Source organism: Arachis stenosperma, chromosome 3 (genome assembly GCF_014773155.1).
Source record: "Arachis stenosperma cultivar V10309 chromosome 3, arast.V10309.gnm1.PFL2, whole genome shotgun sequence".
NCBI classification, from domain to species: Eukaryota; Viridiplantae; Streptophyta; class Magnoliopsida; order Fabales; family Fabaceae; genus Arachis; species Arachis stenosperma.
The window spans coordinates 96936829-96951807 of NC_080379.1; the positions used below are offsets into that span (position 1 = coordinate 96936829).

Here is a 14979-nt window from a genome sequence, read left to right on the forward strand (position 1 = left end):
TATATATATATATTACATACAGAAATATATAAAAGTTTGCAAGTTAGCACGTGCAACATCAAATATCAACAAATTTAGAGAGGCAATGTCTTTAACGAACTTGTATAAAGATGGTGCATCATGCACAAGATGCTACAATTACGTTGGAATAGAATATTTATATAATTAAATTATGAAAAAATCTAAAAACCAATATTTTTATTAAATTTGGCCAACACTTAATTATTAAAAAAATGAGTAATTTTATACCATTAGATGTCATCTCACATCATTAAAAATATTGATAATAATTAATTGATGACTAAATATCACAAATTCTGCTGGCCTCTAGCACTCCTCTTAAATTATAATGTTGATTTTACTTTTATATCATCAGATTGTTTATTAGTGAATCAAACACCAGATTAAACTAAATTTAGAGAAGACTAGTGTTAGACCTAGGAAGAGAGAAAGTACATCTGAGTACTCAACAAAAAATGAGAGAAAGAGAATGCGAGCTGAGCGAGAATTTGAGAGTAAAACACGATAAAAAAGACAACCATACCATCAGAAAGAACAAGAGAAAGAATGTGAAAGGGTGTGCATCTGATGTCAAAAGGAGTCTTTTTGAGAGGGTTTAGAAGAGTCACCCAAAATCTCTTTTAAAAATAAGGTTATTAGTGCATGGAAGTCTAAGATCTTTGCATTAGTAGAGTCTTTATTGAGGATAGTATCGCGATAGTGACAGGTAAGTAGAGTGACATTTTCATCCACCGAATATCAATTTTACGAAAGACGTAAAGAGCTGCTTGTCTGAACCATATAAGGAAGCCATGGTGATCAAAGTGCTGGATAAACATTGATAAATCACCATTTTATGCTATATTTTAGATTGAATTAGGTGGATTTTATCAACTATTTTCACACTTATTCATATAAATTGCATGGTTTTGTGAATCTTTCCTAATTTGTGATTAAGAATGAAAACATGCTTCACAGGGCTTAAAATTGCTAATTTTTAATCCTCTCCTATTACCATTCGATGTCGTGATATGTTTGTTAAGTGATTCCAGGGTTTATAGGGTAGGAATGGCTTAGAGGATGGAAAGGAATCATGCAAAAGTGGAAGGAATACAAAAAATTAAAGACTTGAGAAGCTGGTTCCGACGCGTATGCGTGGCTGATGCGTGCCCGTGACCACGAGCATCATCCACCGACACGTACGCGTGACTGACACATATACGTGACCTTGTCCAAAGTTCGAGGATGTGTACACGTGGCTGACGCGTATGTGTGACAAGCGTCACTTGCCTCACTTAAGGGAACACATTGGGGGGATTTTCAGAGCTCATTTATGGCCTAGTTTCGAGCCCAGTCTGTAGACTAGAGGCTGGGAGTGAAGGAGGATGGGAGACATTACACATATTCCATTAGTTTTAGTTTTAGATAGATGTAGAATTCTAGAGAGAGGAGAGAGAGAGCTTTCTCCTCTCTGTCTAGGTTTTAGGGTTCTTATTTCATTTTCTTCTTAGATTTAGATTTTAATCTTATTTCAATTTAGTCTTTCTTCACTTTTATATGTTCTAGTATCTTAGTTTATCTACTTCACTTGTTAATTTTTTTATTTTGCCAATTTAATTTATGAACCCTCTTGTCAATTTCCATTTCCTTTTAATGCAATTTTATGTTTTCATGTCCCTTGATGTTTACCTTAGTTGCTATTGTTGATTTCTTGCTTATGTTAGTTATGGCTTTTATTGATTCTTGCATTTTATGATGTTTGCCTTTATTGCAATCTAGGTGTTTGATGAAATGTTTCTTTTAGTTATGAGTTAGATTTTTCTATTCTTGGCTTGGGTTGGTAATTTGGGTGACCTTGAGTTACCAATGTCTAAGTGATTGATAATTTGCTTCCATTAACATTAGCCTTCACTAAATTAATTAGTGAGTTGTCTAGGACTTATGGGTTGGGATTAGTGAAGCTCATTTGACCTTCCTCCACTTGTTAGAGGATGACTAAATGGGATTGATCCTTGCAATTATCATATTGTGGTTGGTAACAAGGATAGAGATCCTTTACCATCAACCCTTGCCAAGACATTTTTACAATTTGAATTTCTTTGCCTTTATTAGTTAATTGTCGTTTACTTTCTTGCTATTTATATTTTTGTCAATTGCTATCTCAACCCCCAATTCCCTTCATAGCCAATAATTGAGCACTCAATTGTAATTCCTAGGGAGAACGACCCGAGATTAATCCTCCCGGTTATTTGGATTTGTATTGTGACAACCTTGTAAACTTTGATTGAGGATAATTCGTTGGTTTGGACTATGCTTGCAACGAAAATCCTTTGAAAAATTCTAGACCAACATTAATCCCACGTTAAGCAAAAATATATATATAATAATAGTTAAAAGAAATTTTATAACAAGGAGCCTTTGAAAGAAAGTCTAAAATATAAGTCGTAACGCTCATGTAAATGAAAAATTTGTGTACGAAGAAACGCAAGATATACATATGAATAATAAAAAGGGAGTGTCAAAGATATAAATATTCAAGTTCTAGGCTCAACCTGCGAAGCCAGGGTTGGCCGGAGAATATTTACATAAATATACATAAACCCAAAATATCCCAAAAGTGATAAAACAACAACCTATTTCTCTACATCGACCTCTAAAAGGGACAAAATAAAGTTAAATATACAGAGGAGAATCTAAATATAGAATAATAAACATATATGCTCAAAATACGGAGTCCCAAGATATAATACTTCGCTTGCAGAATAAACTCCAGATGCTTACCGAGGTGCCTTTCGATCTGTATCTGAAAATCACAAAATATGTATGAGATGAGAACCGGGGTCTCTCAGTATGATTAAGGTACCTACATATATAATAAATAAGGTCCCGAAAAAGCCAGAGGCAATCCTAGAACGCCGACACTCAGATTATAAAACTTAAATGAATAAACTAAACCATAAATTCGGTAAAACTCTCTAAGGTATCCAAGTCACAATATAACTCTAACTCTACAGTTTACTTTATGTCTCATTTAACTCTAACCCTTACCACTGACCCAACCAGTCACGGCCTATGGCCCAAATCAAACCAGCTCAGCCTCCGGCCCAAATAAACTCAACCCGCCCTCCGGCCCATTTCAAAACAAATCATCATTATTATCAGTCCACCACCAAAGTAATTAAAACAGAAAGAGAATCATAGACACAAGCAAATACAAGGTAAACATATTTTAAGAACAGTTACAGCAAGTATCACAGTTACCAGTAAAACAGATTTTATCAGATAGGCAAACCAAAACAATTATGCACACCCAAACAAAGCAATGCTAACAAATGCAACATGATGCATGCCTGTCCTACCAACCATATTAGGCACTCTTCTTTGTATTGTCGTGAGCTCACTTGTCGGTTAAATCGCCAGAACCTGACACATCTGGTAGCTAACCAAGACATTTGTCTCTAGGTTGCGCATCTCCAGGAGGATCATAAATGAAGGAGAGTGCCTTTTCACATCGAAGGAGTATGCCTTTCCACCTTGCAACCAGAGAAGAATGGGGGGAAACAATACGAAGGAGAGTACCTTTCTACCTTCCCCACATCCACATCACGATAAGAGAGGGAATCCTCTGTCCTCAACTTGCCATTCGATAAGATTTTCAAATTAACACGCAAGCGGGATCACACCCAGACCTTGCCATCTCGACCATTCCGGCCATACTCGGTCATTGCCAATCTCAACATTTTCCTCTCAATACAGACACATCGCGAAACAAATCTTATCATTCTTAACTCTATCCTTAATCATACATCATCATCAGTTCTGCACTTCTTCATCCACAATTTATCACTCCAAGCCTTTCTTCACTTTCAAGTAACCTACCTTTTCTCAGCTTAATCTTGTCACTACCCTTAATGCTAATATTTAGGGTCTAAAAGAGTACAAATAGAGGTTTATAGGTTCAAAATTATATTTTAAAACACAAAACTCACTTTGCTGATTTCAGGGGTCACGCGTACGCATGGGTAAACTTTTTCCTGCTCGTGTACGCAAGCGCCTTGCCTGCGTACATGAGATGCCCCACCCAAAAACGTTGGTCGCGTCACGTGCAATGGTCGCGTCGCGAGCAATGGTCGCATACGCAAGATCTACAGTTTGGTGAAAGTGTTGAATGCTACAGAATTTTCAGCTTTGCACTCCAAACTTCCGACGAGCATAACTTTCTCATTTTAAAACATTTTTCATCCGTTCTTCAATGGAATAAACTTCACGGCCTTTTGTTATAAAATAGGTTTGAAAGAAATTGAACGTCTGAAAGCCAAGTTACGACCCCCAAGTTTAGTCAAAAACCAAGTTTTTACCAAAAATTTCTAAACCTCTATTTCACCAATTTCCTTTACAAAAACCAAAGTCCTACATTTCAAAATGACTCCAAACACACCCAACTTAGTCCATATTCAATCACAACCAACCATGCTTCAATTTTAAACCGTTTTATTCCACGAGTTCTCAAATATACAAACACAATCATCAATTTATTAACATGCATATGTTCACATTTATAATCCTCATCCATTAGCATCAAATTCATCATTCATCAATCTATTTTACCAACACCAACCACATTCACATCAATGAATCATCAATCTAACCATACTTCGTCATTTTAACATACATTGACAACTAAAATCATTAAACATCCCCCAAACACATAATCAACTTCTCATATAGTCATCTAGCCTCCTAAGTTTTCACGATACCATACATGTTATATATGAGAAACCAAAATCATACCTTGGCCGATTTTCCATTAAAACTGGAACACCTCAAGCATTTCCACACCACAAGTTTCCAAGATTCCAAAACCTCACCAACGAAACCCGGCCTCCGAAACTTGACCTCAAGCTTTTAACACCGCCAATTGGCCACTGTTGAGTCCATATTTGATGATAAATTTTGAATTGATTTAAGTGGATTTCATCATACAAACCCACATTTATTCATCTAAATAGCATATTTTTGTGTTTTCTCTCTAAATTGTGCCTAATTATGAAAATATGCTATTTGTGTTTATTTTAATCAATTTTATTTCACTTTTATTTCATTCGATGCCTTGATTTTTTGTGAGTAATTTCAGGTGTAATAGGTAGGAATGGCTTGATAAGAGTGGAAGAGGAGCATGCAATTGGGAGAAAACATGAAGAAAACAAAGGATGAGCACACAGCCAAGTGTGCGTATGCACAACATCCTATGCATACGCACAAGTGACGAAACCAGCAAGTGTGCGAACGCATACATCTGTGCGTATGCATAAGAGAAAATTTTAGCATGTGTGCGTACGCACACACCTGTACGTATGCCCAAGTCCCTGCGTGTGACTTTATTAAAAAGTCACGTGGCTCGCGATTTGGGAGGCTTTTTGGCCCATTTCTGATGGCTTTGGAGCATATTAGGAGGCTAGCAACACACAATACATTATACAACACACTTAGGATAGTGTTCATGCCATGGACCAAGCTGAACTGTCCAGGTTGGACGTCGTCAAAATGACCGACTTACTGTAAAGGTTGGTCGACACCGACCTCTTCCTAAAGAGCTCGGCCAAATCATCATAGAGGCCCAAAGCTGATGACACAGCCCACCTAAAGGCGGCTGGCCAAAAGATAAGTGATCTCACCCACAAAAGATATGATAAGATAACTAACTTATCTCCAGGAAGGTCACTCCACGCTACTATAAATACACTGGAGCACCAGGTATAACTCATACTCTCTAATTCTACATAAAAAACCTGCTTAAAGCCCGTGCTGACTTAAGCTTCAGAGTCTCTTGCAGGTACCACCACCCTCCGGTGATCAAGGAACAGCAGCACCTCAGGCTCCAACAAGTCAGACACGGCAGCTCCGATCACACCAGAAGATCTCGTCTGAGATCGACCTCTTCGTTTTAGGTAACCCTCGGAACATTGGCACCGTTGCCAGGGAACTTGGAAGTCATCCCACCATCATGGCAGTCAACCCTGACAACAATCATAACTCTGGTTTGGAAGAAAGAACGCTGCTTAAAAACACTGATGCCGCATCAAAAGACACACCATAATACAAGGGAGACAAGCAAACCCCAAATACGGGGATCTTAGATGCCATCCGTGAACAGCAAGATCGCCTTAAACAGCTCGAACAGGAAGTTGAACGGCAGTGAGAGGCCGAGAGAGACCTCCAGAGAGAAACAAGATAGCGTCGATAGCTGGAAGACAAGCTCCTAAAGCTCGAAGCTGACCTCAAAACCAAGACCACTCGATCCAGTCACGAAGATAGCCCTCACAAGGACCAAGACTCGTTCACAAAGAAGATCATGAAAGTTAAAGTCCCAAAAGACTTCAAAGCCCCTGACATGACCCCGTACGACGGTACATCTGATCCGAGCCATCATCTCAGCAATTTCAGAAGTCGGATGTATCTCACGGATGCCTCAAATGCAATCCGTTGCAAAGCCTTCCCGACCACCTTGACCAAGACGGCAATAGAGTGGTTCGACAGCTTGCCGCCAAGGTCGATAACAAGCTTCGACGACCTCGCCAAGAAATTCTTAGCTAGATTCTCCACCCACAAAGACAAAGCCAAGCACGCTCCGAGACTGCTAGGGATTAAGCAAGGAGATCGAGAAAGCCTACGCAGTTACATGGAGAGATTCAATAAAGCGTGCCTGGACATACAAAATCTTCCAACAGAAGCAGCCATCATGGGTCTCATCAATGGCCTACGAGAAGCACCCTTTTGTCACTTCATATCCAAAAAGCATCCAGCATCTCTCAACGAGGTTCAAGAACGGGCGGAAAATACATTAATATGGAAGAGAACTCCCGATTGGGAGAAACCTCAAAGACTGGATTCTCCTACCCACCTCGGGACAAGGATAAAGAGTCCAGGAAGAAAGAAGACCAACCTACTAAAAAACTCAGAAAATACCACAACTACACTCGTCTTCAGGTGTCTCTTGTGGATGTTTATCAGGAGATATGCAACACTGAGAAGATCCTACCACCTCTCCCGATTAAACACAAGAGAGGAGGAAGTCGGACAGAGTATTGCGAATACCACCAAATCTACGGGCATTCTACAACGAGTGCTACGACCTAAAGAATATCATAGAAAAATCGGCACGAGAAGGGCGACTAGATCGATTCTTAGCCAATAGAGTGGATGAACCAAAAAAGTGAAGAAGGGAGGAAGAGGTCGGACGAGTTGAATGTCCCCCTCACACCCTTGAGAGGCGTGTTCATATGATAAACAGAGAATTCGCGGGAGGAGGGATCTCTAGGTCATCCCGAAAAAAGACACCTTAAAGAGGTGTATCATGTCGGAGAAGGGGAAAGGTCACCCGATCTCCCCACTATTACCTTCACTCAAGAAGACGCCACAAGCATCGTCCCGGGGCATGATGACCCCGTGGTCATTACCATCATACTCGCCAATGCCAATCTCCACCGAACGTTGGTAGACCAAGGAAGCTACGCAGATATCCTATTCAAATCCACCTTCGACAAGCTCTTCCTACAAGAGAAAGAGCTCAGAGCATATCCAAATAGCTTGTACGGGATCGGAGACACCCCAATCCAGCCACTTGGGTACATCCCACTGCACACAATATTTAGAAAAGGAACACGGTCAAGAACGCTGAGCATAGACTACATCGTAGTCAACGTGAGCTCCGCATACAACGCCCTCAAAGGTTGGACAATGTTAAATCAACTCGCCGTGGTGGTCTCCACTCTACACCTATGCATAAAGTTTCCAACTACAGAAGGGATCGCTACCATAAAGGGGGACCAAAAACTTGCGCGACATTGTTACAACGAAAGTCAGAACCTTAAAGGCGACCCCAGAGGAAAGGAAACCAATACTATAGAACTTGGGGGAATCCAAGCTCGCGAGGAACTCCGCCCTCAATCGGAAGGTGAGACCGAAGAAGTTCAAATCAGAGACACGCAAGACAAAACAACAAACATGGGGGGCGAATCTAAAAGGAGACCTAAAGGAGCTAATAACAAATCTCCTAAAGGATAATTCCGACCTCTTTGCATGGAAGGCCGCGGACATGCCTGGCATCGATCCCGGACTAATGTGCCATAAACTGGCAGTATATCCCGGATCTCGGCCAGTACAACAAAAGCGCAGGAAGCTTGGCCCAGAGAGGTCACAAGTAGTAGAGGAACAGGTACAGGCTTTGCTGGAGGCAGGGTTCATAAGGGAGGTAAAGTACCCATTATGGCTAGCTAATGTAGTATTGGATAAAAAGTCAAATGGGAAGTGGCGGATGTGCACTGATTAGACCGACCTCAACAAAGCCTGCCCAAAAGATCCCTACCCACTCCCGAACATAGACACACTAGTCAACGCTTCATCAGGGTATAAGTACCTCTCCTTCATGAACGCTTACTCAGGATACAATCAAATCCCGATGTATCAACCCGACCAGGAGAAAACCTCAATCTTAACCCCAAGAGCAAAGTACTACTACATAGTCATGCCCTTCGGTCTCAAGAACGCAGGGGCTACATACCAGAGACTGATGAATAAAGTTTTCGCCAATCACATTGGGAAGCTGATGGAAGTTTATGTAGACGACATGCTGGTAAAGACACAAAGAGAGGAAACGTTGTTATCTGAACTCACTAAAATGTTCGACACCATAAGAAAGCATGGGATGAGACTTAATCCCGCAAAGTGCATCTTCACGGTAGAAGCTGGCAAATTCTTGGACTTCATGCTCACTCAAAGTGGGATTGAATCAAACTCAGATAACTGTCAGGCTATACCTAGCAGCCCTATCCAGATTTCTAGCTGGATCGGCCTTAAGATCCCTCCCCTTCTATGCAATATTAAGGAAGGGAAAGAGGTTCGAATGGACCCCAGAATGCGAACAAGCCTTCCAGGATTTCAAAGTTCTTGGGGCAACCATCTATCCTTACCTGACCATGGGAAGGTGAAGAACCAATCCTATACCTCGCCGTAGAAAGTCAAGAAATAGCTTCAGCACTAGTTAGAGAAGATGAAAATGCGCAACAATCCATCTACTTCATTAGTAAAGCTCTACAAGGGGTTGAATTGAACTATCAAAAGATAGAAAAATTTGCCTACGCTCTTATACTCATTTCTCAATGACTCCAACCATACTTTCAAGCCCACACCATCAGAGTACGGACCAACCAACCCATAAAAGGTATCTTACAGAAAACAGACTTAGTTGGAAGAATCCTACAATGGGCAGTCGAGTTATCCGAATTCAACCTTAAATACGAAGCTCGGACAGCTATCAAGTCTCAGTACTTGGCCGACTTCATCGCAGAGTACATTGACACCCCGGTACCCCCATAGAGTGGATCCTTTATATGGATGGCTCCTCGAACAAAACCGGGAGTGGCACAGGCGTAATTCTAAAGAGTGATCAGGGAACCCAAATTGAGCTCTCCTAAAAGTTCAAGTTCCCCGCCTCAAATAACCAAGCTGAATACGAGGCCCTACTGCCTGGTTTGAGGCTGGCAAGGGAGATGGGAACTCAACAGCTTACCGTCTTCAGCGACTCACAAGTAATCACCTCATAAATAGAAGGAAGCTATCAGGCTAAGGACCCCACCATGAAAAAATACCTGGATAAAACCAGAGAATAGCTCAGACAATTTAAGGGATATGTGGTCCGACATATACCTCGGGAACAAAATGCTCGAGCTGATGCACTTTCAAAACTAGCCAGCACCAAACCAGGGGGCAATAATAGAAGTCTCATCCAGGAAACGCTGCAAGACCCATCAATCTCGGAGGAAGAGAAGATCCTAACCATGTCAGTTCAGGACCAAGGATGGATGACTCCCAGAATCAACTACCTCAAATCTGACACACTCCCCGCAGATAAAAAGGAGGTAAAAAGGCTAGTGCGAGAAGCACAGTACTATACCATAGTGCACAATGTCCTATATAGGAGAGGAATCTATACACCACTCCTAAAATGCGTTCTGACCTCTGCTACAAGGGACATTCTAGATGAAGTCTACGGAGGCATGTGTGGCAATCACCTTGGGGCAAGAGCTCTTTCCAAAAAGATCCTCCGAGCTGGTTTTTACTGGCCGACCTTGCAAAAGAAAGTAACAGAGTTCGTTAAGATATGCCCACCATGTCAGAAGCATGCTAACTTCCATATAGCTCCACCCAAAAACCTCATCTGTGTTACTTTACCCTGGCCATTTGCAATGTGGGGGCTCGACCTACTCGGACCCTTCCCCCAAGGATCAGGGAAAGTCAAGTTCCTCATCGTAGGCATAGACTACTTCACAAAGTGGATCGAAGCAGAGCCATTGGCTACTGCCACCGCCCAAAGAAGTCAGAAATTTTCATACAGAAACATTGTCACAAGGTTTGGGGTTCCATGCTCCATCACCACAGATAATGGCACTCAGTTCACCAACACGGGTTTCAGAAACTTGGTAGCTGACCTGAAAATAAAGCACCAATTCACCTCTGTAGAACACCCACAGGCTAACAGATATGCAGAAGCCGCCAATAAAGTCATATTGGCCGAGTTAAAATGGAGGCTACAGGATACAAAGGGAGCTTAGGCTGAAGAGCTCCCATAAGTCCTATGGGCATATCGGATGACACCACACTCCACCACTGAAGAATCACCCTTCCGACTCGCTTACAGAATGGAGGCAATGATTCACGTAGAATTAGAAGAAGGATCCCCTAGAGTGATCCTCTACAACGAAGACACCAACTTCCAAGCTTATAGGGAAGAGTTCGACCTACTTCCAGAAGTCTCAGAAAGACTTCGGATCAGAGAGAAGACCTAAATCATCGAATGGCTTTGAGATATAACCGGAAGGTAATTCAATGACGCTTCACCACCAATGATCTCATTTTAATCCGAAATGACATCGAAGCAGGTTGTTCAGGAGAAGGGAAGCTAGCAGCTAACTGGAAAGGACTATACCGAGTTACGGAAGTACTGAGGAAAGGTTACTATAGGGTGGCCGACCTCGAAGTGCGGGAGCTACTAAGATCATGGCATGCCTGCAACCTAAGAAGGTACTATAGCTAAGAAATTAGTAAAGATCTTAGGTCAAGGCGCACTCTTTTTCCTAGAAAAGTTTTTTAATGAGGCGCCAGACCGAGATCTAAAAAACTGCCCGACCTAGAAGGGTAAGTGATGAGCGGATATTTTATACGCTTTTTGGGGGTAATTTCATGTAGATTTTAGCATGTTTTAATTAGTTTTTAGTAGAATATTATTAGTTTTTAGGCAAAAATCATATTTCTGGACTTTACTATAAGTTTGTGTGTTTTTCTATGATTTCAGGTATTTTCTGGCTGAAATTGAGGGAGCCGAGCAAAAATCTGAGTGAGGCTGAAAAAGGACTGTTGATGCTGTTGGATCCTGACCTCCCTGCACTCGGAATGGATTTTTTTGAGCTAAAGGAGTCCAATTGACGCGCTCTCAATTGGGTTGGAAAGTAGACATCCAGGGCTTTCCAGCAATATATAATAGTCCATACTATGCACGAAGATAGACGACGTAAATTGGCGTTCAACGCCAGTTTCATGTTGCAGTCTAGCGTCCAGCGCCAGAAACAAGTTACAAGTTAGAGTTCAACGCCAGAAACAGGTTACAACCTGGCGTTGAACACCCAAAACAGCCCAGGCACGTGAGAAGCTTAAGTCTCAGCCCCAGCACATACCAAGTGGATCCCAGAAGTGGATTTCTGCACTATCTATCATAGTTTACTCATTTTCTGTAAACCTAGGTTATTAGTTTACTATTTAAACAACTTTTAGAGACTTATTTTGTACCTCATGACATTTTCAGATCTGAATTTTATACATTTTGACGGCATGAGTCTCTAAACTCCATTGTTAGGGGTGAGGAGCTCTGCAGCGTCTCAATGAATTAATGCAATTGTTTCTAATTCTCTATTCAAACGTGCGTGTGTTCCTATCTAAGATGTTCATTCGCGCTTAATTGTGAAGGAGGTGGTGATCCGTGACACTCATCACCTTCCTCAATCTATGAACGTGTGCCTGACAAACACCTCCGTTCTACATCAGACTGAATGAGCTTCTCTTAGCTTCCTTAATCAGAATCTTCGTGGTATAAGCTAGAACTGATGACGGCCACTCTTGAGGATCCGGAAAGTCTAAACCTTGTCTGTGGTATTCCGAGTAGGATTCAAGGATTGAATGGCTGTGACGAGCTTCATACTCGCGATTGCTGGGCGTGATGACAAACGCAAAAGGATCAATGGATCCTATTCCAACATGATCGAGAACCAACAGCTGATTAGCCGTGCTGTGACAGAGCATCTGGACCGTTTTCACTGAGAGGATGGGAAGTAGCCACTGACAATGGTGACACCCTACATACAGCTTGCCATGGATGGAACTCTACAAACAATTGAGTTGAATATTACATTGCAGAAATTCAGAGGACAAAGCATCTCCAAAACTCCAACATATTCTCCATAAATAAAGTAACAATTACTTATTCCAAACACTTTTACTTCTTACAATTAAATCCAAATAACCTTATTGGCATCCTGACTAAGATTAATAAATTAAACATAGCTTGCTTCAAACCAATAATCTCTATGGGATCGACCCTTACTCACGTAAAGTATTACTTGGACGACCCAGTGCACTTGCTGGTTAGTTGTACGGATTGCAAATTCGTGCACCAAGTTTTTGGCGCCGTTGTCGGGGATTATTCGAGTTTGAATAACTAAAGGTTTATTTTGTTGCTTAGATTAGGAATAATTTATTTTTGTTGTTATAGAGTCATTAAATTCTGAGTCCTTTATTCCCTTTTTAAAAAATTTTTCAAAAAAATATTATTTTTCTTTATCAATTTCTAATTTTCGTGAGTTTAGTGTCTTGTTCTAAGTTTGGTGTCAATTGCATGTTTTTCCTTGTCTCTTAATTTTTCGAATTGCATGTTCTTGTTCTTCCTTGATCTTCAAATTGTTCTTGTCAATTTTTCTTGTTTGATCTTTGGTTTGTCTTGTTCCGTGTCTTTTCTTGTTTTTCTTGTGCTTTTTCAAAACATTAGTTTTCAAAAAAATTGATTCTTATCTATAAAGATAATACATCTTTAAAACACGTTACATTTTTAGCTCAGTTGGTTAGAGTGTTGGCTTATGTTCTTGGCAATTGGGTATCTTCTTTTTAAAATCTTTTTTTTTCAAAAATAATTTTTCTTGATTTAATCTTGTGCCAAACTTTAAGTTTGGTGTTTTCTTGTTGATCTTTCTTTAATTTTCGAAAATTTATCTTGGTTTTCTAAAAATTTTAAGTTTGGTGTTCTCTCTTTTGTTCTTGATGTTCTTGTGAATCTTCAAGGTGTTCTTGAGTATTTCTTGTGTTTTGATCTTAAAATTTTTAAGTTTGGTGTTCTGATGAGCGGATTATTTGTACGCTTTTTGGCATTGTTTTTAGTATGTTTTCAGTATGTTTTAGATAGTTTTTAGTATATTTTTATTAGTTTTTAATTAAAATTCACTTTTCTGGACTTTACTGTGAGTTTGTGTGTTTTTCTGTGATTTCAGGTATTTTCTGGCTGAAATTGAGGGACCTGAGCAAAAATCTGATTCAGAGACTGAAAAGGACTGCAGATGCTGTTGGATTCTGACCTCCCTGCACTCGAAGTGGATTTGCTGGAGCTACAGAAGCCCAATTGGCGTGCTCTCAACGGCGTTGGAAAGTAGACATCCTGGGCTTTCCAGCAATATATGATAGTCTATACTTTTCCCAAGATTTGATGGCTCAAACCGGCGTCCAAAGTCACCTTCAGAATTCCCAGCGTTAAACGCCGGAACTGGCACCAAAATGGGAGTTAAACGCCCAAACTGGCACAAAAGTTGGCGTTTAACTCCAAGAAGAGTCTCTACACGAAAATGCTTCAATGCTTAGCCCAAGCACACACCAAGTGGGCCCGAAAGTGGATTTTTATGTCATTTACTCATCTTTGTAATTCCTAAGCTACTAGTTCCCTATAAATAGGACCTTTTGCTATTGTATTTGATGTCTTGGAATCTTGGTAGCTATCTTTAGTCTTATGCTATCTTAGATCATGGGGCTGGCCTCACGGCCATGCCTAGACCTTGTTCTTATGTATTTTCAACGGTGGAGTTTTTACACACCATAGATTAAGGTGTGGAGCTCTGCTGTACCTCGAGTATTAATGCAATTACTATTGTTCTTCTATTCAATTCAGCTTGTTCTTATTCCAAGATATTCATTCGCACTCAAGAACTTGATGAATGTGATGATTATGTGACGCTCATCATCATTCTCACTTATGAACGCGTGATTGACAACCACTGTCGTTCTACAAGCAACAAGGCTCTAATGTTTATCTCTTGGATTCCTGATACACGACGCATGGTTGATCGCCTGACAACCGAGCGCTCGCCTGACAACCGAGCCAGCCATTCCGTGAGATCAGAGTCTTCGTGGTATAGGCTAGAACTGATGGCGGCATTCAAGAGAATCCGGAAGGTCTAAACCTTGTCTGTGGTATTCTGAGTAGGATTCAATGATTGAATGACTGTGACGTGCTTCAAACTCGCGATTGTGGGGCGTTAGTGACAGACGCAAAAGAATCACTGGATTCTATTCCGACATGATCGAGAACCGACAGCTGGATAGCCGTGTCGTGACAGGGTGCGTTGAACATTTCCACTGAGAGGATGGGAGGTAGCCACTGACAACGGTGAAACCCTTGCATAAGCTTGCCATGGAAAGGAGTAAGAAGGATTGGATGAAGACAGTAGGAAAGCAGAGAGACGGAAGGGACAAAGCATCTCCATTCGCTTATCTGAAATTCTCACCAATGATTTACATAAGTATCTCTATCTTTATCTTTATGTTTTATTCATATATCACCCATACCCATTTGAGTCTGCCTAACTGAGATTTACAAGATGACCATAGCTT

General features: G+C 40.9%; 1 protein-coding gene across 1 annotated transcript; it reads left to right on the forward strand.

Moving 5' to 3' along the window:
- The first annotated feature begins 6352 nt into the window (after positions 1-6352).
- Positions 6353-8064, forward strand: LOC130966442 (uncharacterized). Its single transcript, XM_057891247.1, has 2 exons — positions 6353-7082; positions 7292-8064. The coding sequence occupies exons 1-2, from the start codon at positions 6353-6355 to the stop codon at positions 8062-8064; spliced, it is 1503 nt and encodes a 500-aa protein (XP_057747230.1).
- The last annotated feature ends 6915 nt before the right edge of the window (positions 8065-14979 follow it).